Genomic DNA, 21,299 nt, shown 5'->3' on the forward strand with positions numbered 1-21,299 from the left:
TAAAGGCAGCAAATTTTGGTAAGTTAGTGTAGTGCAGTGGCTGATCACTTAATTTGTAAGCATTTAGTATTGAGTTCACCTGAGTTTGCTATGTTATGATATTTTTGACATCTTTATATATAACTAGGTGAAAATCTGCATGTTTTTTTCTTAAACTATTTTAAATTTCTATATTTTGTATTTTTCTTACAAAACTATAATCATCATTTCATTTGTTAGATATTAGTGTATTATTATAAATCAATCAATTTAAAATATAGTATCATTAAAAAATTAAGAGTTTATTAAAAAATCATCAATATTTTTAATTAACTATAACATAAATTCTTATTTAATATTTACATAAATGTAGTTTAAGAATCAATTAATAAAAAATTCATTTTCTTTAAGTAGTTTAAAACTTAATACTAAATTTTTTTAATTAAATTTTTTTAATAAAATTGTAACTTTAAATTAAAAAAATATGACACATGTCATCCTCATATTAACCCTCGGAAGTAAACTAGGCTTTTCTTCTTGGAAATGAGTATGACACTTGAATGTAAAAAGTCAGATTTGAAAGTCTCAGATTGAATGATAGAAGTTGAAGAGTTATTTAGATCTATTCTGGTTTGATGCAAATCAGAAACTAGATCACAGATAATCGTTGTGAAAAGGGGTTACTAAAATCGATTTAATGCAGTGACACACAAGTAACAGATCTGATTTGAATGATTATGATAAAATCAACTTTTTAAAACACAAAACTAATCGACAAACACCTAAGATAAGATACAACCTGATGTTTTCGATGATCCAGTGGGTTGAGTGCTTGCTCTGATGCCAATTAATATGATTCTCCCTGAAATCAACACTCGCTAAATTGGATCTTAATGGGATAGCCTTGCAAACAATATTAATTGCTTCAAGGTTTGTGGACTTGGTAAGACTTCAAGAGTTGTGGAAGGCCCTTGATGAATTTGTTTGAGACTCCTAAGGATATAACACACCAGAGAAGAATCGATCTTGAAGGATATGACACACCAACAAGAGAAGTTTGATCTTAACTTAGAAAATATTTTTAGATAAAAGATAATATGGTTTCTGAAGAAGAGATACAAGAGAATATAAAGAGAGTAAAAGACAAGTCTACAAAGCATTAAAACATCTAGGAACCATCACTTGAAAGCTGGCTAAGCTTGGATTCAAACTCTCCTCATACGCTCCGCTTCTTCACACGTCTTGGGCTCGACTGATTAGGTTTAGATGATGGTGATCCAAACTATGCCTCATTAAAAACCTATTTCAAGAAAACCCATCTGGGACAAAACTTGAGATAGAAAAAAAGAGTACATATATAGTCAGATCACAAGCCCATTACCCCTCTTGAACTTGAATCACAACTAGTGTAGTTGTAACCAACTCTTTTCCCTCTTGATCCGATAGCATTCCTTGTTTAAGTATGTCTCTAACAGCTTCCTTAAGTTTGTTGGACTTTGCTCGGGTCATAAGACCATTTGAAATGAGCAAAGGTTCTTCTTGATCAGATCTTTGTTCCTTGTCTTTGCTCCTTAACTCTTTGACTCCTTGGTGCTCACTTTTGGGTTCAAGTTCTTTGTGACTAATGTTGTCTAATATCACATTGATAGTGAAGCAGATATTTATAAAAATTAAATAAAAATGTCAAATAACTCACAAGTTACATTACATAAATTTTACAATAAGCTATATTTACCACTACAAAGTCATATTATATTTATTTTTTTATCTGGAAATGTACCAATTAATGGTCTGAATGGTAAGTTGAATAAAAACGGACGGCTCACGTAAGCAGATGGGCCATTCATTATTTCTCATTCAACATTTTGTTTGGTGGATAGAAAAATAAGTGGATGCTATTTTCTGCAATTTATTTGTCTTTTAGTAGAAAGAAGTGGAAGAAATATCAAGTGGGCGAACATTTAATAAAAACAAGAGGATGACACTTTTATCTTCACACAAATCAAGAAGTTATATATATATATATATATCTCTTCTATATAAGAAGAGAAAGAGATATAAAGTTTGTGTACAAATCAAATATTTTCACCACCCAAAAAAAAACGTTATACCAAAGTACATCACTTCGTCTACAAAATACATCATTTTTAGTAAATATATGTTTATAATTTAGTTTTATTATATATATTTTATGTTTCACTATAATAAAGGATAAAAATCAATAATTAACATAATTATTAGGCTTATAAGTATAGTTAGGTTTCTAAATATTTTAATAACTTTTTTTTTACGTGTACAAAACATAATATTTGTTTTTTTTTGTTTTTTTTGTTTTTTTTGTCAACAGTCTAAGTCCCTAGAACGGTTCGGCTAGCCAAACCGGTGGCACTGAGTTTATATAGATGATTTCCTAAGGGTAGACACGAGCACTCCTTGCTAAGTTGTCTGCCTTCGAGTTTTTTGCGCATGGGATATGTGATAAAGTGAAAAAACTAAACCTGTCCTTCATCTTCACAATCTCCTCTAAGTGTAGAGCAAATGCTGGCCATTCTTCTGGTGCAGACACCATCTTCACCAACTCCGAACAGTCTGTTGCAAAAGCTACTTCTGTCTTATGGTTCTCTAACATGCAATGCATAGCCCATATGAGGGCTTCCATTTCTGCATGCAGAGGCGATAAACTTCGTCTAACACTTTGTGCACCCATGATTTTGTCCCGTACACCTTCTTTAAAATAATACCACCCTAATCCTGCCAATAATTCTGTCTCTTTCCAAGATCTATCAATATAACACCACCATCCATTGCACGATACAGATAATGAGGATTCCATAGAGCTGTTTTGATTTGAGTCCCCTGAATCCTGTTCTAGGCTTTGGGCCTCTTCCCACAATGTCGCTTCAGTTTTCGCTATTTTTAAGGTAATTTGTGGGTCCACATCAATGTTCGAATACACTTTTTCATTTCGTGCCTTCCAAATATACCATACAATCCATGGAAATTGTATGTTTTTCTGTCTTTTGATATTTTCCAAAAAAGATGATCAAAAAATAAACCGAACTCATTGGGAAAACACCTGGGGATGCTGGTATTTGGGATAGTGCCCAAGTTTGCAAGGCAGGTGGACATTCAAAAAGAACATGATTTATTGTTTCTTCATCCGCTCCACATCTTGCACATTGTGTGTCTGATAACACTGTATTTTGACCACTTTTATGGATCATAATAATGTCTTATGCAGGTGTTTTAACTCTGTTTTCAATGTTTTTAAAGTGTTTTCAATGTTTTAGAGTTTCAAGAGACTTTACAGGAAACTTGGGCAAAAGATATGCAATTTGGAACAAATGAGCAATTTTAGATAAATGCAGACCGTCAGAAGTATGACAAGCGATGAAGACCTTCTCACCGTCTGATCACCCCCAAACTTTGAGACAACATAGAGGATCCAACCAGCTTTCTATGACAATCCAACGATTAGATCTTCAGATACTCCCTATGCAAGAATGATAGAAAATGCAGTTCCGGAAGAGAGCATGTGCCGAGACCGCGGCCAACACCCATTTTCCTGCGGGTAGAGCCACCGCGACCGCGGAACTTGGTCGTTCACTTTCCCGACGACTTAATTAAAGCCCATATCAATTCCTTTCGTTATTTTTGAAGCCCTAAGTGTCCACGACCACCCCAGAAGCTATAAATACCCCTTTAGGTCATTCTAAAGAGGGGAGACCGAAACTTAGACAACTTAGAGAGAGAGAGAGGGATTTCGGCTGGAACCCTAGAGGAGGCCGCCGCATCAGAAGAAGGAGCCGCCGCCGAGGAGAGCATCATCGCGCCTCCGTCGTCGCTTCCGTTCTTCGTTCTTCTTCCTTTTTTTCTTTAATTTCCTGCAACTTTCAATACTCTGTGATGATTGTTTACAATATGTTTGAGTAGTTACCCAGTTGGGTTTAAAGGGATTTTTCAAAGGGAATTTCATGTGTCTTTGCTTATGAATCGATAGATTTAGGATTTATAATCTTCTAGATGTTCTTCGTTTGCCTTTAATCTTACTGCGTGATTCTTTGCTGGCCACTTAGAAGCCGATCTGATATGATATGTTGCGAAAGCTTTCATTGATTGTCTGAACTAGGGTGAAACGAGCAATTCTTCTATAGGAGTGGAAACCTACCTGTAGTTGAGTTGTGAATATTGATGAGTCTTATTCTGCTATTGCATCTTCTCCCTTCCAGAATCAGAGTGGAAACCTACTGATTAGGGTTGCGAGAGATAGTTGTTTAGTGCTGCGAAAGTAGGCTATTCATACTTTTGTGCCTTGAGTTCTAGAACATACGTAGTTGATTACCTTTATCACTTGTTTAAAATCGACCTAGAATAGACTATGAACCCCTGCGAAACCCCTTGAACCCCAACGTTTTTCTTTCATTGCTTACAACCTTCGATTTAGCTTGCTTTCCATTCGCTTGTTCTTTGTTTTCAATCGCCTAGTTTAATCGCTTTTTAGTTGCTTTACTTGCTTTCGTTTTTTTTTGTCAACTGCTTTTTAGTTTTTAATTGCTTTCTAGTTTAGATTTAGTGACAACCAAAAACCCAAAACCCAAACCAAAACCTTTTTAGTTCTAATCTGATTTAAGCGTTGGAGTGAATTCGTACTGAAACAACTAAGTCTCTGTGGATCGGTACCCTAAGTACTACAGCGCACATCTGTGCACTTGCAGACATTTAGGGGTTATAAATTTAAAACCTAAAGCTTAGTAAAACGAAAACAACCAACCCCGCGTTTACACTCGCATCAAGTTTTTGGTGCCGTTGCCGGGGACTTAAATTTGTTTCGTTGCGAATCCCAGCTTAAATCCATTAGAACACTTGTTTATTTTTACTTTTTCTTTTGAATTTTTCAGGTTTCTCTGCGATGAGAGACCGGGAACATGTTCCCGGAACTCTTGGTGATCCACCAAATCGTGTGGATGGTGATCCAAGCGATGATGACGTGACTGATGATGAGTTTGAAGAACCGATCTATGATGACAATGAGCTGATCGGATCGACAAAACATGAAGATGATGATGAACTGATTGGAAGTTTTGATTCACTCGAGAAATTCATGGGAGATCGAAGAGCTATTCAACCAGCCTTACCAAAGGATGGCAAAACCGAAATTAAGGTACCCCATATCCATTTAGTTCAACAAAATCAATTCTCTGGTTATTCATTCGAAAATCCGATAGACCATATCGAGACGTTCGAAGAATTATGTGCAACCATTACAGCAAATGGGGATTACCACAAGTGTAGTCTTTTCCCATTCTCTCTTAGAGATAATGCCAGCAAATGGCTAAAATCTTTGCCACCTGCTTCACTAAAAACGTGGGCAGCGTGTAGAACTGCTTTCCTAAATCGTTTTTACACTAGAAATCGTTCAAATCTCTTAAGAAAGAAGATAATAACTTATAAACAAAAAGAAGATGAAGATCTTTTAGAAACTTGGGAAAGATTTAGGGAATACCAAAGAGATTGTCCACACCATGGATATGCCGAGGAATACCTGCTAGGTATCTTCTATCGCGGTATAACTCCAGAGTTGCGACACTCTTTTGATATAGCAAGTAATGGAGATTTCACAACTAGATCTGTAGAAGATGCTCACGTTTTCATTAAAAATTTAAGAAACAGCATCCAAAATCAAGTAACCTTTGGTAATTCTGCACTTCCTGAGAAGAAAGAAGAAATTTCAGAAGTTATAAAGTGTCTCCATCACATAATGAGTCATCTTGGATTGCAACAACCAAACAAGGCACACAATACGTGTAACTTTGAAGGTTGGGACAACCCAATGAATTCTTATGATCAAGAGATGGTGAACACTGCAGAAGTTTATCAAATTCAAGATTTTCCATTCGTTTCTGATCACCGCGGGTCCATTCATCCGGACCGCGGCCAAGCAAGGTTTCACCGCGGTCGTGCTGGTTCTGACCGCGGCCAAGACATGATTCACCGCGGTCGTGAGCCCCCTGACCACGGGAAAACGTCTTCCAAGCCTGGTTGGAAACCACCTTCTGAACCAATCTTGGGTATTCAATCTAATCATGTTTCCTATCCAAGTTTTCGCTCTTCTGAAGCTGAAAACCTAAACAAAAAGAATTTAGAGCTTGAAAAATCTAGGTCTAAAGAGATTAGTGATCTTAGATCTGAACTAAAAGAGATGCAGAAGGATTTCGATGAAAGATTATCCACCCTCCTTAGCATAATGGCCAAAACTATTTCTAAAAACTTAGAAAAATCTGAAGAGGAGCCAAGTGAAAATTCTTTCGAAAGCTCAAGTGAAGCAGATCCCTTCGATGATGTGAAAGCTATCACACTTAGGAGTGGATTAGCTTACAAAGAGCCTGAATTTCCTAAAGATCCCGAAGATGAGGAAAAGGGTAAGGAAAAGGAGAAAGAAAAAGAAAGAATCACGAATGAAGATGTTGAAAAAGAAGTGGTAGGAGAGAAGGATGGAGAACAAGTAAGAGAAGATTCATCCCGGGAAATCCTCGGAGAAGACCCGATTCCACCTCCACCAACTCGTGTCTATAAACCTAAACCTCCATATCCTAGAGCCTTAAGAGCCCCTAAGAAAGAAAAAGAAAAAGCTAAGCTGAAAGAGTTGATTGATCAATTAAATGTGAAATTACCTTTCGTAGAAGCTTGTGCTATGATTCCTGCTTTAAGAAAATACATGAAGGGTATTCTAACAAATTCTTTAACTCTTGAAGAAGGTATTATGATGATAACCCATGAATGTAGTTCTATCTTGCAAAGCTGAATCCCTGAAAAGAAAAATGATCCTGGAAGCTTTGTACTTTCATGCACCATCAATGATGTAGCTTTTGAGCGTGCTCTCTGTGATTTAGGTTCTAGCATAAACATGATGCCTCTTTCAGTAGCAAAACGTTTAGAACATCACACTTTCAAGCCCACTAAAATTTCTTTAGTATTAGCTGATCGTTCTGTTAGATAACCAGTAGGTATCCTAGTAGATGTTCCTGTAGAAATCGAAAAATGTTCCATACCCACCGATTTCGTAGTTCTAGAACTAGAAAAAGAACCTAAGGATCCACTTATTCTTGGAAGACCATTCCTATCTACAGCCGGAGCCATAATCAATGTTTCTGAAGGAAAAATCGACCTTCATCTGGCCGGCCTAGTTATGCAATTTGACATGAACAAAAGTTTCGATAAACCAACTTTGGATGGCAAAATTTGTTGGGTTGATGAGTTAGACAGAATTATTGAGGAAGCCTATGAAGATCTTCTTCTAGACGACCCTTTAAGTGTCACGCTTTCACCCGCAAAAGATGAACGCAATTTCCTTGAAGAAATTTCAAGTGAGTGCACACGTATGCTTGATAAATCTGAAACTTATAGGAAACCTCTAAGCTATCTAGATCTTAAGGACCAAACAAACGTTCCTACACCTCCTAAAGACACTGTCGCAGCAATTAATGATCTTTGGAGCGAGCTTAAAGCCCCTAAAGTCGAGCTTAAACCTCTTCCCGTCGGACTTAAGTACGCTTTCCTTGGACCAAATTCTACTTATCCTGTCAAAATAAACTCTGGTTTGACGGAAGAAGAAACCACAATGCTGTTGACTGAGCTGAGAAAGCATAGAAAAGCCTTAGGATATTCACTTGATGACATACCTGGAATCTCTCCAGATCTTTGTATGCACAAGATAAATGTAGAGGATAATGCTAAAAACTCAATCGAAAGTCAAAGGAGACTGAACCCTAATCTCATGGATGTTGTCAAGAAGGAGATTATGAAGCTTTTAGAAGCTGGAATAATCTTTCCTATCTCAGATAGCACTTGGGTTAGCCCAATTCATGTTGTTCCAAAGAAAGGAGGAGTCACTGTCATTAAAAATGATAAAGATGAAATGATCGCTACAAGAACAGTAACTGGACATCGTATGTGCATCGATTACCGGAAACTGAACGCAATGAGAGTTCCTCACGGACGCATGCAAACCTTTCTAAAGCAAACACCTACAATAAAGTAACATAGAAGAAGAATTGTGAGTATGTATTATGAATTAAAGTAATTAATTTTCACTTCATTAAATAAAGACCTTACCATGATAGCATAAACAAACCCAGATATGCTTCCGGTTTTCCCCTCATCAAGAAGAGCCTTGGTGTCTTTCAATGAATTTTTTAGAAATCCCACCATCGCGGCGCCCCAAGCGTACTTGTTAACTGTGTTTCTACCCAGGAGAGGTAAATAGATAGGAGAAACCCCTTCGGTATTGTTAGGCATTATGACAGTGCCTAACAAATACAGCAGGTAAGCCTTTAGATAAGCATCACAGTCAAGACACTCCTCGGGAACTTTTTCAAATCTTGTTCGCAGCTTATTGAGATCCAGGCGGACATTTGTCTTTGCTTTCTTTCTCTTGAAATATAATTCGTCCACCTCTGTTTCATGTATATTTAATTCGTGTGCAATTGCATGAGCAGAGACATTCTCAACTCCAGTCACCTGCATCCCAATTGAGAATACAATAATCAATAGTGAGAAAAATAGTAATGAGGAAAATAGTAATAGTAATTACATAGAAATACCGGGTCCCCGTCAATCGAAAGGCCAGTTATGTATAAAACATCTTCGAGACTAAAGTCAACAAAAAATGACTTCTTATCCCCGAAGGAAAATACACTCTCATCTCTATCGTAGAAGTATGCCAAGGCAGTGAGGAGTGACAAATTTTGGTTGACAGAGTTTCCTTCGTGAAACCGCAGAAAATGTTTGAAGCACGTGGCTTCAACAAGTGTTTGTATTTGTGGATCAACTTTCCACATGGGCAACTTCTTCGCCAGTTGCATATTATTTGTAATTGGTTTTCTCTGGTCCTCCATCTTGCCTACAAATTCATGTTGACAAAATCAATGCATCAATAAAAAGAGATGTGTTCACATAACGAAATACAAACCAAGAACACTAACTCAATGACTCATTACAACACATTTACAAGATTTTCTAAATTTGCCAAATTGAATTTTTAACAAGATCTATATATCAACAGAGAAGACGATAGACTATTGTAAAATGTAAAGGAACAACAAAAACCTCATGAAAGCACAAGATATCACAGTTCATTGAATTTGAAACTAATGCAAACGAAAATTCCTATGTAAGTCAGGTAATATACAAAAATAGACGGAAACCAATCAGAAATCAGTGTCCAAATAGATTTAGCTGATGGAAATAGCAAGAGCAAAAACTAACAAACACATTCCTCAATGAAACCAATCAGAAAGAGCTCGATCTAGACTTACTGACACACAAGACACAAAAACAAAGCTACTAGAACAGTAGAAGTTATAAGACAAAATTAAAATCAGAGACATTACTCACAAGACACAAAGTCACAAAGACACAAGCTACGAACTAGAAAAAGTTATAAGACAAAACATGAAAAAAATTAAATCAGAGACATTACTCTCATACTCTATATAACTAGAAGTCTAGATTCTAGAACAATATAATTTTTAAGGAAAACAGTCACAAGAGTACAAGACAGTAAGACACAAAGTCACAACTCAAAATCACAAGACACAAAGACACAAACTAATGAATCAAAGTTTCCACTTGCTCTTGCACTTGCACTTGAAATAACTTGCAAATGGATTCCTATTATCTTCATCCATCGTATTCTGATTCTATACTAAATAATAACCAACCTAAGAAGCAAGACAAATAATATCTCAGATCAGTTTGATTAGCTTAAGCTGTCAAGTTGTGTAACATCAAAACGAAAACTTAAATCTTGAGAAACTCAAACTAGCATCAAACAAAATAACCAACAAAATCCAATTGGTATACAGTATACCCTACTGTTAATATCACCTAAAATGTTGAAATCAGTAACAAAAGACGATAACTTTCTATTCAATCACACAAAATTACAGCAAACCAAATCAAATATCATACATTCATACTCATTGAATCACCCAAATTCAAAACGAAACCCAAAACAATCTCAATTCCCACCAACGATCTTGCAAAACAGTTCAATTCACTACAAGAAAGATTTAAAAACACCTAAATTTGAGATAATTACCAACAAAATCGGATGTGATTTTGACAAGTTCAATTTCTCAAATCGATCAAGCTAACGGTGGGAGGTCACCAGAGATATGACAAACATAAAGCACAAATCGAGACTTGAGAGCAAACTGAATCGACAAAATTCAATTTTTGAATTTGATCGGACCGGGAAGAGCAAATTTGAGCAAATTTGGGAAGACGAAACGGTGAGGGAAAGAGATCGGACTCGGGCCTTTAACTAATTGGGCTTCGACAATATCCCAAATTTGGGCCTCAAATAATTATTTTCTTATAGCCAATAATTTGCGGTTTGGGTGTGTAATTTCTTAGATTTCGGTTTAAAATTTTTAAAATTTATTTATTTATTTAATTTTATTTAATTTTTGAAACTTTTCAAATTTATTTTGAAGACACGAAAAACAAATGCTAGTAAAAAAAAGAAGAGGAAATGTATTGAAAAGACTTACATATGATGAATCAACCTGTCATGCATGTATACATTATCCAAAATATATCATCTTTAGGGAATGAAATGTGTGAGTGTGGACTCCAGTAGAGGCGCAGCACTTGAGGCGCTCATAGATCTCGATTTCTTAATCATCTTCCGTTGCTAATCTCCAGGTATTTGTGCGACTGTCTTGTTCTTGGTATGCTCTCTAATCTTGTGATTGACTATCTTGTGCTTTGTCCTAATCACTCTACTGCACGATTTTCTGCATATATTTTAATGATGTAACTAATTCAGAAACATGCTTTTTCAACAGAAGTCAAATCTTCCCGCTAAACTTATAGAGTACTCCGAAGACTGTACGAATATCAACAAATCTTCCGTTGATTGGAAGACCGGAGAGAACTCAAACGCAGAAGCTCAAACGAATCTATTTGATATGAGCACTTTGAGGAAGGAAATTCCCACGGACATTGTTGCCTCTAAGGGTACTGGTGACCAGGAAAGATCCTGGTCTGGAAGTACACTTTGGGATCAATTTTAAATTTCAGGATACTGCTGGGAGACCAAAGTTGAACTTTGTAGTTAATTTGTATCCAATTCTCTGTAATGTACTGCAAGAATGCGACAGTGCTGCACATGCAACATCTATTGATTCAGGCAGCATTTCTGAGTGGAACCCAGTAATCATCCCAATAAGATTTTCAAGCCATCCTACCGCAAGGATTCAGTAAGTTTGTCTATGTCTCTTTCTCTTGGTTCCATTTAGGAACCATGTTTGCTTAGCTTATCCTGATTGTTTCTTTGTTTGTGCAGTATACCGGCAAAGTCTTCTGGAACTGGAGACCGGTATGCAGCTGAGATACACAAGAGAGAGACCTCTGGAGTTACCATTTTGAGGAACCCAAAAGCTAAGGAGCTCAAAGACATGGTAAAACCAGGAACCGTCCTTGATGCCTTCTTGTCTTTGGAGCCATATGATTATAAGGAGAAAGCTGGAATCCGTCTAGTTGCTAAAAAGCTTGTGATCCACTAGCTTCTCTTTCATTGTCTTTAACTTCTCATGTAGCTTCTCCTTCTCTTTCTGTAAAACCGTTTCATTTAGCTTCTCTTTCATTGTAACTGAGTAATTAAGATAAGTAAACCGTCTCACTAAATGGTTAGTGAATGGGACTAGTCACTAGATCACATTCTGAGTGTGACGAAGTCGAGATTGACTCCGACTAGATCACATTCTTGAATTTATGGATACTTTTCTAGATTTTTTCTTGTTCGTCGACTAAACTTGGGATAGGTGTACACCGTGAACCCTTCTCTTTATGAAGAATATTCCCTGATACTACACCGAGCTCGAATTTCATTTCCAGCAAATTCCCTGATAACCCTTCTCTTGTCAGTTACATATGGCATCCGTGAAGATATTTTAATTTAATTTTACCGCTGTTTTTAGTGAGATGTTAAAATTCTAAGGCTGCGATTGTCGTGGAATGCATCCAACGGTGAGGATGAATCCAGATCGCTGGACAGCATTACAGAGAGAATAATAGTATATCATAATCAAAGGTTGATTTCAATATCCCTAGTCTAAAGACTAAAGTTCTAAGGCTTTTGATGTTAGTTATGTTGTTAACTTTTGATGTACAGTTTCAGTTGTTGTTCTGACATGGCTCGTTGTAAGCTCTGTACTATATGTGTGTACTTTATGTTGTTGGTAATACAAGGAGACAGTTGCGTAAAAAAAAAAAAGACTAAAGTTCCTTGTTCCTCATCAGAAACCCATTTGTCTTCGAGTACTGCTACTTTTGCTGAGAAAGAGAGATAGAGAATTAATCAGTATTCATAGAAAGAAAAGTATGGCGGAGAGTGGTGGATGGAGGATCGGAGTAGCGGTGGATTTCTCGGAGTGCAGCAAGAAGGCTCTGAGCTGGGCGATCGATAACTCTTACTTACCGTTGGATCACGTACCTCTTAATTTCTCTCTTTACTACTATTTTTTGCCTTCATGCGTCATAGGAATCGCCATCGATGTCGGTTTAGGGTTCACTCTTTTTCCCTCAATGTGGTTTTGTCCCAAGTGGTTTTCCATATTGATGTTTTTAATGAGGTGGAGCTAGTGAGCTCTCCAAGCTTAGCCTTTTGGGTGGTTCCAAAGTCTAAGCTTGAGGGGGAATATTGACCAAGCAATATAGTTGAGGCATGTAGTCGACTATATCACAGTGTAGTTGAGGTATGTAGTCGACTATATCACAGTGTAGTTGAGGCATGTAGTCGACTATATCACAGTGTAGTTGAGGCATGTAGTCGACTATCACAGGACTATGTCAAGAATCCTTATTCAGACCTTATTCAGATCCTTATTCAGATCTTTAGTTCACACAACACCTAGCTAATTTTTATAACAAAATAGAAAAAATTAATACTCTGCATTATGCTCACATGCATGTAAATATCTAAAGTTTGGAGATGTTGGTAAGAGTTGTACCAGCACAACTATTACGAAAAACATAGTATTCATGGCGCGTTTGCTATTCGCAATAGTCCGGCTACAAATAATAATAAGCTTACAATAATAATGATTGTAACTAATAGAAAGACGCAAAAGCTTAACTTAACATTAAGACACCGTCAAACCAGTGACGAGTATCACGAAGGATGAGCTACACAACACCTTACAACACCTTACACAACACCTTACATTAAGGATGAGCTACACCTTACACCTTACATAAACAGAACAAAAGAAACGCTCTGAATCACAGAAAGTTATTTTTTCCAAAAGAAAAGTTCCGGTTTATGCATCGGAGACAGACATCCTTCCAAATATTTGTTTCATCCATCCAACCTTGGGTTCCACAGAATTTTTCTCATCCTCACTACTTTCAGACCCATTAATTGTTTCCGATGAGGCCTCCTCTTTATGCTTCTCCAATTCCAGACGAAGTTCCATTAATTGGGTAGTTAGTATATTGATGGCTTTCTCTTTCTCACGAATTTCATTTCGAGCTCGAATCAATGCTTCCTTTGGCCATCCATCCACTTCTCCTTGATCGAACCACTCAAAATAATCGCAGTGATCATTCCTACCCTTCTAATGACACAAATAACACAAATGTATGAAGAAGCCATCACAATCTCGGATTGTAAAAGCAATTGACTCTACCAATACCTTGAACTAGCGACAACCGAAGAACCCTCTTCCCGGATTTTTATCGGTCCACGATGTGGCAAACTTTGCAGGCAACCCACATGCACACTTCTTTGGAGGCCCAATTGACGATTCCGAACTCATATTCATCTATCAAAACAAAATAAAATCTAACAATCAAAATTAAAAAACCAAACATGTTATGATATGCCAACCTTCAAACTAAGAAACCAGCGAAGAAGATGATCCGAAGGTAGAGCTGTCAAATAACATGTCCATGACCATTTGGTCATATGACCAATTGAACAATGTTTTTCTTTGACCAATTGACCAAAGAAAAAGAGGACAAGATAAGAATGATTATGATATGCCAAAAAAACTAGAAATCCGTTGAGCCAAACTTCATGATTAAGATATAAAGAGGACAAGATAAGAATGATTCTTCGCAGACACCAAATTTAACAAAAAAGCTAAAAATCAAACATTTGAACTCCCCTTGCTTCCTTTACAGTTCACTCTCTTTCTTCAAGCATTGCAAACCAAAATAAACCCATGGGACTGAGAAGGAAGAACGATAATCAGTGTCAAATAGCTTGTCCATGAATCCTAACCTAACAGTCTCGTTACTCACTATCTCGTGAATCAAACATTTGAACAAATGAATCGAAAATTCGGGAAACTTACATGATGAGGAACAAAGGAAGAGGCGATGATGGAGCTAACATTCAATGGAGATAGCTTGAAATCAGAGGCACATAGTAATATTCAGGAAACAGAACCAAACAAGATCGCACAATTTTCCGGGAGAAATTTAGAAGAGCGAGAAAATTTCCTAAAACGGAGATCCAAAAGAAAAAAAAAAAGCTTGCACATAAATGCAGGCAGTAAGAACATTCCTACCTAGGAGATCCGTAAACATGACCAGAAATTAAGGCGAAGAGCAAGAGAACAAGACTATACCAGGGAGTGATCGAAGGCGATGAAATCACCACTTCTTCAGAAGCTCTCGCTTAGTTAATAAGAAAAAAAAGATGGAACGAGTTTCGATTAAATCTAGTGTGCGTGTGTTGTTAGAGAGAAGATCAACGGAACGAGGGAGATACAAGTATTTTGGGCCGTTCAACTTCTTATAGGGCTGAAAGCCCATTCTATCCTTTTTAGTAGCCCTGCGATTTTGGGTAGTTCGGGTCGGTTCGGTTCGGATAATCGGATAGTCGGTTAATTCGGAAATTGTAAATACTACCAAAAATAACCGAATTATTATTCGGTTCGGTTCGGTTCAAAAAACGGTTATTTCGGAAATTGATTTTCTTACTGAATTAAACCGAACTTTCTATATAAATTCAATTTTGTTTTGTCAATTTTGGGTACTTCGGTTTAATCAGAAAAATTCGGTTAATACGGTTAAACCGGTTAACTCTAACCCACGGTTAAACCGGTTAACTCTAACCCAAACCTGAAAAATCTAAAATTCAACAATTCAAGAGATATAAACATCAACATTTCATAAACATTCAACAAAAGACATGATAAACATTAAACATCAACATTTCATGATAAACATTAAACATCAACATTTCATAAATATTCAACAAAAGAAATGATAATATCATCATTCAGTTAGAGAATATCCATTCTAACTTCTACCTTTCTAAAGGTTAGATATTAAACCATCATAAAAATGGTTTTCAAAAAGGGATAAACCATGATAAGTTTGGTTGTCTAAAGAGAGAAACATAAATCACATAAACAATTAGTAAAGAGGGACATGGCCAAAAAAATTACGTCAAACCTCTTAAACATACACAAGTCTCACACCATTCAAGTTTCTGCAAAATCAATTAAAGAAAATTAGAAAACAAGAACTTAATATATTTCATAAAGTTTCATCGCCAAAAGTAAATAAGTAATACGTATATCTCTACCTCTAATTCATGCTTCTTTTCAGTGATTACTTTCTGCATCAGTGAATGACAAGATAATGAAAACATATAATACAAACGTTTTTAACAAAATGAAATAAAACGTATATCTCTACCTAAACTGTTCCAAACTTAATCTCTTCACTATCTCTCCCACAGTACAAAACACATTATTTCCAATAATTATTTTTATTTCCTTGTAGAATTGCCAATCTTTATTTCCTTCTTTAATCGCTTCTTGTCCAAATGGATTCTTTTGGATAAATTCTTGGACATTCTCAGCTTCTACTAGCTTCTTCAAATACAGCCTCAGATCACCATCATCACCTGTTATTAACAACAAAGTACCAAAACATATAGTGATGTATATAACTATTAATCAAACATATAAGAAAGAATTACTGATAACATCAACTTTTTTTTTACCTAACGATGTATCATTCTCGTTTCCATGATTGTATGTGGAAGGGAATATCGCTGTATGTGGCTGTAAAATCAGATAATTCAGTCATAATATCTAAAACATCAATGAGACAATAGAATTGTTTTTGTATAAGGATGAATGATTTTGTAGATAAACTTACTGGGTTAAGAAGCGCTTTGTAAGGAGAATCATCTAGCAAAACCGTGTTACTCTTACTGTAATCACCCTTCTTCCAGATCAGGCTTAGATCCTTGAAAACCACTTTCTTATTCTTGTTATCAAGGCAGGAAGCTTCGGTTTTAGTACACTTATCCATGTCCTGCCAATGTTTTGTATCACAAAACAATTCAAAATTCATTTAGAACATATTCGATTGGAATTAATTACTCAAGGATATAAATTGAAGAAATAACCACATACCCAACAAAACAACAGTTTTCCTTTAAAATCTTCAAGCAAGTGCGTACAGATATCTTCAACGTTTGCTCTGTAAGTAAACAGGTTAATCTATTGTAGTCACATTTTAACTTTCATATTATGTTAATTGTTATGCAAGAAAAATATTAAATATAGAAGAGATGAGTAATGTCTTACTTTTTTCTCGAGGACCAGATACCAACTTCAAACTTTTCAAAGCAGAATCGGAGAAAATCTTTACAAAAAGGTCTCCTAATCATTATCTTCCTACACTTAAGTGTTGTTCCTTTTAATCCTTGATCAGAAGCTTCTTTGAAATCAATTATGTTTGCAAGCAGACCATTAAGATCAAGGACAAGAAGCTTTTTCCTTGATACAGATACGTTGTCTTGGATCGAGTCACGTACAAGTATTTCCTTCCTTGTTTCGAACTTGTCTTCGTCCAGGGACTCCGAGGTAGATGTCTTCTGTACCTTACTGCTTGTTTGAGGCAGGTCAACCGCCTTGGCCGTTCTTTTCTTCTGAGGAATGATCGAGTTTGTTTTTGACTTGTCGGGACACACAAATGACTGCTCAGCATCAGATGTTGAGATGTCCATTGTCTCGTTAGCGATTTCGGAAGTAGAAGGGATGACCTGAGGGAAAATATATGGAGTAGTTGCCATCAGCTATCATATGGTGCAATCATATAATTACTATAAATTCATTATAGTGCTACATTTGACCTTCTGTGTATCTATCTCCATGGCATTAGGACCATCACGTAAATCAGCATTCTCCCCATCAGTATTATCCTGGGACGAATCAAGATGGTACACCTCACCTTTTCCTTTGTTTGATTCCGGTCCATTGTTTTCATCATCCATCAAAGCTGTCTGCAAAGGTTTAATCCTATAAATCAGACGCATAGTCAACTATGTATGAAAACTATGTGTAATGAGTTCGATACTAGTACCTTATCTGTTGGAGAGGCTTGGTCTTCTTCACCCTCTTTATCATTATTAGAAGATAGATCTCTTTTCTTATCATTCTCTCCTTTTTCGGTGTTCTGCAAAGGTTTAATCCTATAAATCAGACGCATAGTCAACTATGTATGAAAACTATGTGTAATGAGTTCGATACTAGTACCTTATCTGTTGGAGAGGCTTGGTCTTCTTCACCCTCTTTATCATTAGAAGAAAGATCTCTTTCCTTATCATTCTCTCCTTTTTCGGTGTTTGGGTGTGCATCCTTATCAACATCCGTCACATGTGCCTGCATATGTTTAATATTATAAATCATACGCATAGTCAACTATGTAAGTAAACTATGTATATGATGTGGAGAGTAGTACCTTTTCGGTGGCAGTGGACTTACTTTTAGCAAGCTCAGCTTTAAGATCTTCGATCTGTTTCAAAAGATCTTCGATCTGTTTCAAAAACCTAAGTTCCACCTGTTGCAAGGCCTCCATCGCCTGCTTGTGGTAAGAACCTGTGTGTGGTAGATTATTAGTAATTCTAAAAACTAATAGTATAAACTGCAGATATAAATGACTATGTGTACCAGCTATTTCTTCAGCAACTACATGCATTTCATCAGTAGTTCCCGTACCAGAAGCAGTGGCACTCTTCCGTTTAGCCTGTCGAACAGAAGGAGGTACATCATTGAAATGCTTGCCTCCTGACCAGCATCGGTTTGTGAAAGCGGGGCCATTGACAATGCGTTCCAGCAGATTATTCACCTTTGTATCAACTGCTTCATCATCAAACTTAAAATCATCCTCACTCCCTTCCACTACAGGCAATGTCGCGGTCACAGAGGACTGACATAAACAAAAATAGTTGTTTGATATAGTATATATATTTCTTATCTATACAGACAACTATATCTATCATATATATGGTGTTCAAAGCCGGATTACCTTCCCTTTGCTGTCCATGTCGTGGATTTTAGACATTTTTATGGTTAATGGCTTCAGACTGGTGTTATCATCAACCTCAACCTCCTCGTCCGAGGTGGTTGCATATGTGGAACCTTTCTTCTTCTTCTTTGCTCCGGGCGTATAGGTGGCACGAGTTTTGATATGTGGAATGCATTTCAGCATTGCTAGTTGCATTCCATGAAGGAACCCCTGTATAGCAAGGGTCTTCTGGCACAAACCCTCAGCCCCTCTTGTTTTAATACTGTTCATGGCCAGTGAGAATGCCTCTCTTCCCCACGGATAATTGAGGAATTTCTCGACATCACGAACGAGTTCAACATGGACTTCAGAAATCTTTCTGTCTAGATTCCTATATATAATTGCATACGCAAACAATAAAAACCAACTACATAGTGACTATGTGATTGAGTAATATAGAAACTATATAAATGAGTTATATAGGATGCTACGTGTGACCTGGGACACAGAAGAGCATCGACAAGGAGCAAGCAACAAAGCTGCAGTTTTTTCCGAGGGTCTTTGAAATCCTTCGAATTCAGCTTCTCTACTATCCATTCATCATCTATCTCCCCTAAATCATTTCCGATCAAGTCGTCCCAATAAGTACTCTCATGCTTGTCAAAATTCTCCACATCCGTAAGTATCTGAGGAATCTCAGGAAGTTTGGAACAATTTAGGCCCGTAGCAGCCGAGAACTCCTGAATTGAGAATCTGATAGGCGCTCCACCGAATTGCATCCAGATTTCGTGCTTCTTCTCCGTCACTAACTGGCGCGATAGCATAAAATGAGCGAACTTGACCGAAAAAGCTACGTCACCACCGTGCTCAAGCAGATACCGGAACTGAGAATTCCAAAGCTGTGACCATTCTTTCTTGTGCTTCTCCAACGCCTTCTTCACCGTGCCCAGATATTTCAAGACGAAATAGATGTTTACTTTCTTCCTCTGGTCGGGTTCACCACCCTTACAGAACATCCTCTGAGGTAGAGGGAGATTCTGCATGGTTATGATATAAAGGGCTGATAGATCCTGGATAGGCCTATCAAGGAAATAACAGAAAGGGAAGAGAAGCAGAAGAATTAAAAGATGAGAAACAGAAGAAATGGAGATGAGAAGAGAAGAGAATAGAGGAAGAAGGAGAAGACGAAGGAAGAAGAAGAACTTTAATTTTAATTAATTGTTTTTTTTTTTTTAAACTTTTGCTCACATTTCTCTCAGAGACTTCGGACTCGTCGTCCGGTTAATCGGCGTGAAGAGTAAAGTACAGTGAGTAAAGTGGGGTTCTATAAGTATTTGATGTTTGTTTATGTGATTGAACTTACATAAACACTAAAAACTTTTGCTCTCCTTTCTTAATTAGGGTTTCAATATTTTCTTAGGGTTTCAATGGATTTGGAATCTGCTTTTGTTATGCTGCTCTCTGTATGTGCTATCAGTCTATGTCCAGTTCTCTTCTTTTGGTTTATTCGAATCCGTGCTGAAAATAACGAACAAGTTAACCATGTAAGTTCATCCAATTTTTTCTTAGGGTTCCAATGAAATTTATGTTTGAATCTAAGCAAGTTGCCGATGTAAATTTCTTCTCTAATAATCTGAAGTTCTTGTTTCGATAGAATGTGAGTCCGTATCCGAGCTCTTCAGACCACATTGTGAATGTGGAGCTGTCTTCGGAAGCAGCACCATTTTCCTCTTTGGAAGCAACCTGCTCCTCTTCTGAATCAGCAGCTTGGTATGAGGACATATCACCGCGCACCTTTATTTCTCTACTGTAAGACCTCGTGTTACAATTAAGTCTATCCAATCACGCATAATTTTCATCGTATATTATCTGTTTCAAGACTCTTGCTTTGGTTAGGTTTGTTTTTAGTCCCTAGCTTTGAAATCAGTATTTAGTTGTCGATGGGTTTCCAACATCGTGTATATTATTGGTGGCTATTTGTAGGCTTGCTTTATTTCTTGGGTTTACAAAGCTAATTGGTATACTATGCATTTCTAAAACTAGTTGGTATGTATGGTTGATCCTTCCAATACATTGGAAAATTTTAATATGTTGTTCATTTACCTTAGTGACGGAGATCGTGCTCTGTCTCTTGCTCGGAACAATGCTCAGAATGAGGCTGAGACTGAGGCTGAGGCGAACACCAGTGATTATATGATGTAAGATCTTTACAATTAGATAATTTTTGTAACACAAGTGTTGCAATTAAGTCTACACATAATTCTCATCGTATATTTTCCGTTTCAAGACTCTTGCTTTGCCTAGGTTTGTTTTTTGGGATTTGAAATCAATGTTTAGTTGTCGATCGGTTTCTAACATCGTGTATATAATTGGTGGCTATTTGTAGGCTTGCTTTATTTCTTGGGTTTTACATTGTTTTAAGCTAATTAGTATATTATGCATTTCTATAACTAGTTGGTATGTACGGTTGATCCTTTCAATACATTGGAAAATTTTAATCCCTTGTTCATTTACCTTAGTGCGGAGGATGAAGCCAATGCTCAGGCTCAGGCTCAGGCTCAGGCTCAGGGAGATGTTCGTATTCCAATTTGGGTTATCCCTAAGATTGAAACCTCGGGCACCAAGATGAAGCATGAAGATAGCTTGACCTTACTTGAACGCTATCAATCTTTTGTTCATTGTTACCTTAGTGCGGAGGATGAGGGCAATGCTCCGGCTCTGGCTCAGGGAACATCTCGTGCTCAGGCTCAGGCTCATCAGGGAGATGTTCATATTCCAATTTGGTTTATCCCTAAGATTGAAACCTCGGGCACCAAGATGAAGCATGAAGATAGCTTGACCTTACTTGAAAGCTATAAATCTTTTGTTCATGGTTAATATGTTCTTCGGGCACCAAGATGAAGCATGAAGATAGCTTGACCTTACTTGAACGCTATCAATCTTTTGTTCATGGTTAATATGTTCTGTTTAACAATGAACAAAATGGGACCGCGTCGCCC

General features: G+C 37.0%; 2 protein-coding genes, 1 long non-coding RNA gene, 1 other non-coding gene and 1 pseudogene across 4 annotated transcripts; 1 reads left to right on the forward strand and 4 right to left on the reverse strand.

The window, feature by feature from the left end:
- Positions 1-1,145: 1,145 nt before the first annotated feature.
- Positions 1,146-10,203, reverse strand: LOC18011322 (protein MAIN-LIKE 2). Its single transcript, XM_024150516.1, has 5 exons — positions 10,079-10,203; positions 8,580-8,878; positions 8,092-8,496; positions 7,943-8,003; positions 1,146-1,610 (listed from the first exon to the last, which is right to left on the reverse strand). The coding sequence occupies exons 2-5, from the start codon at positions 8,871-8,873 to the stop codon at positions 1,357-1,359; spliced, it is 1,014 nt and encodes a 337-aa protein (XP_024006284.1). The 5' UTR covers positions 8,874-8,878; positions 10,079-10,203; the 3' UTR covers positions 1,146-1,356.
- LOC112083242 lies at positions 5,401-5,508 on the reverse strand. The gene has a single exon (XR_002897533.1). It is a non-coding gene; the product is annotated as a small nucleolar RNA R71 (small nucleolar RNA).
- Positions 10,204-10,597: 394 nt separating the features above from the next.
- On the forward strand, positions 10,598-11,549 carry LOC112082984 (annotated as a pseudogene).
- A 1,457-nt stretch (positions 11,550-13,006) lies between these two features.
- On the reverse strand, positions 13,007-14,703 carry LOC18011348. Its single transcript, XR_002897374.1, has 4 exons — positions 14,619-14,703; positions 14,343-14,490; positions 13,680-14,216; positions 13,007-13,601 (listed from the first exon to the last, which is right to left on the reverse strand). It is a non-coding gene; the product is annotated as an uncharacterized LOC18011348 (long non-coding RNA).
- Positions 14,704-15,692: 989 nt separating this feature from the next.
- LOC18011349 lies at positions 15,693-19,343 on the reverse strand. Its single transcript, XM_006393378.2, has 12 exons — positions 18,799-19,343; positions 18,322-18,691; positions 17,964-18,222; positions 17,755-17,891; positions 17,550-17,675; positions 17,377-17,469; positions 17,147-17,296; positions 16,599-17,056; positions 16,425-16,491; positions 16,165-16,323; positions 16,007-16,067; positions 15,693-15,907 (listed from the first exon to the last, which is right to left on the reverse strand). Exons 1-12 carry the CDS (start codon positions 19,341-19,343, stop codon positions 15,693-15,695), a joined length of 2,640 nt encoding a protein of 879 aa, XP_006393440.2.
- Positions 19,344-21,299: the final 1,956 nt, after the last annotated feature.

This window comes from Eutrema salsugineum, unplaced genomic scaffold (assembly GCF_000478725.1).
Source record: "Eutrema salsugineum unplaced genomic scaffold, Eutsalg1_0 scaffold_7, whole genome shotgun sequence".
Classification (NCBI taxonomy): Eukaryota; Viridiplantae; Streptophyta; class Magnoliopsida; order Brassicales; family Brassicaceae; genus Eutrema; species Eutrema salsugineum.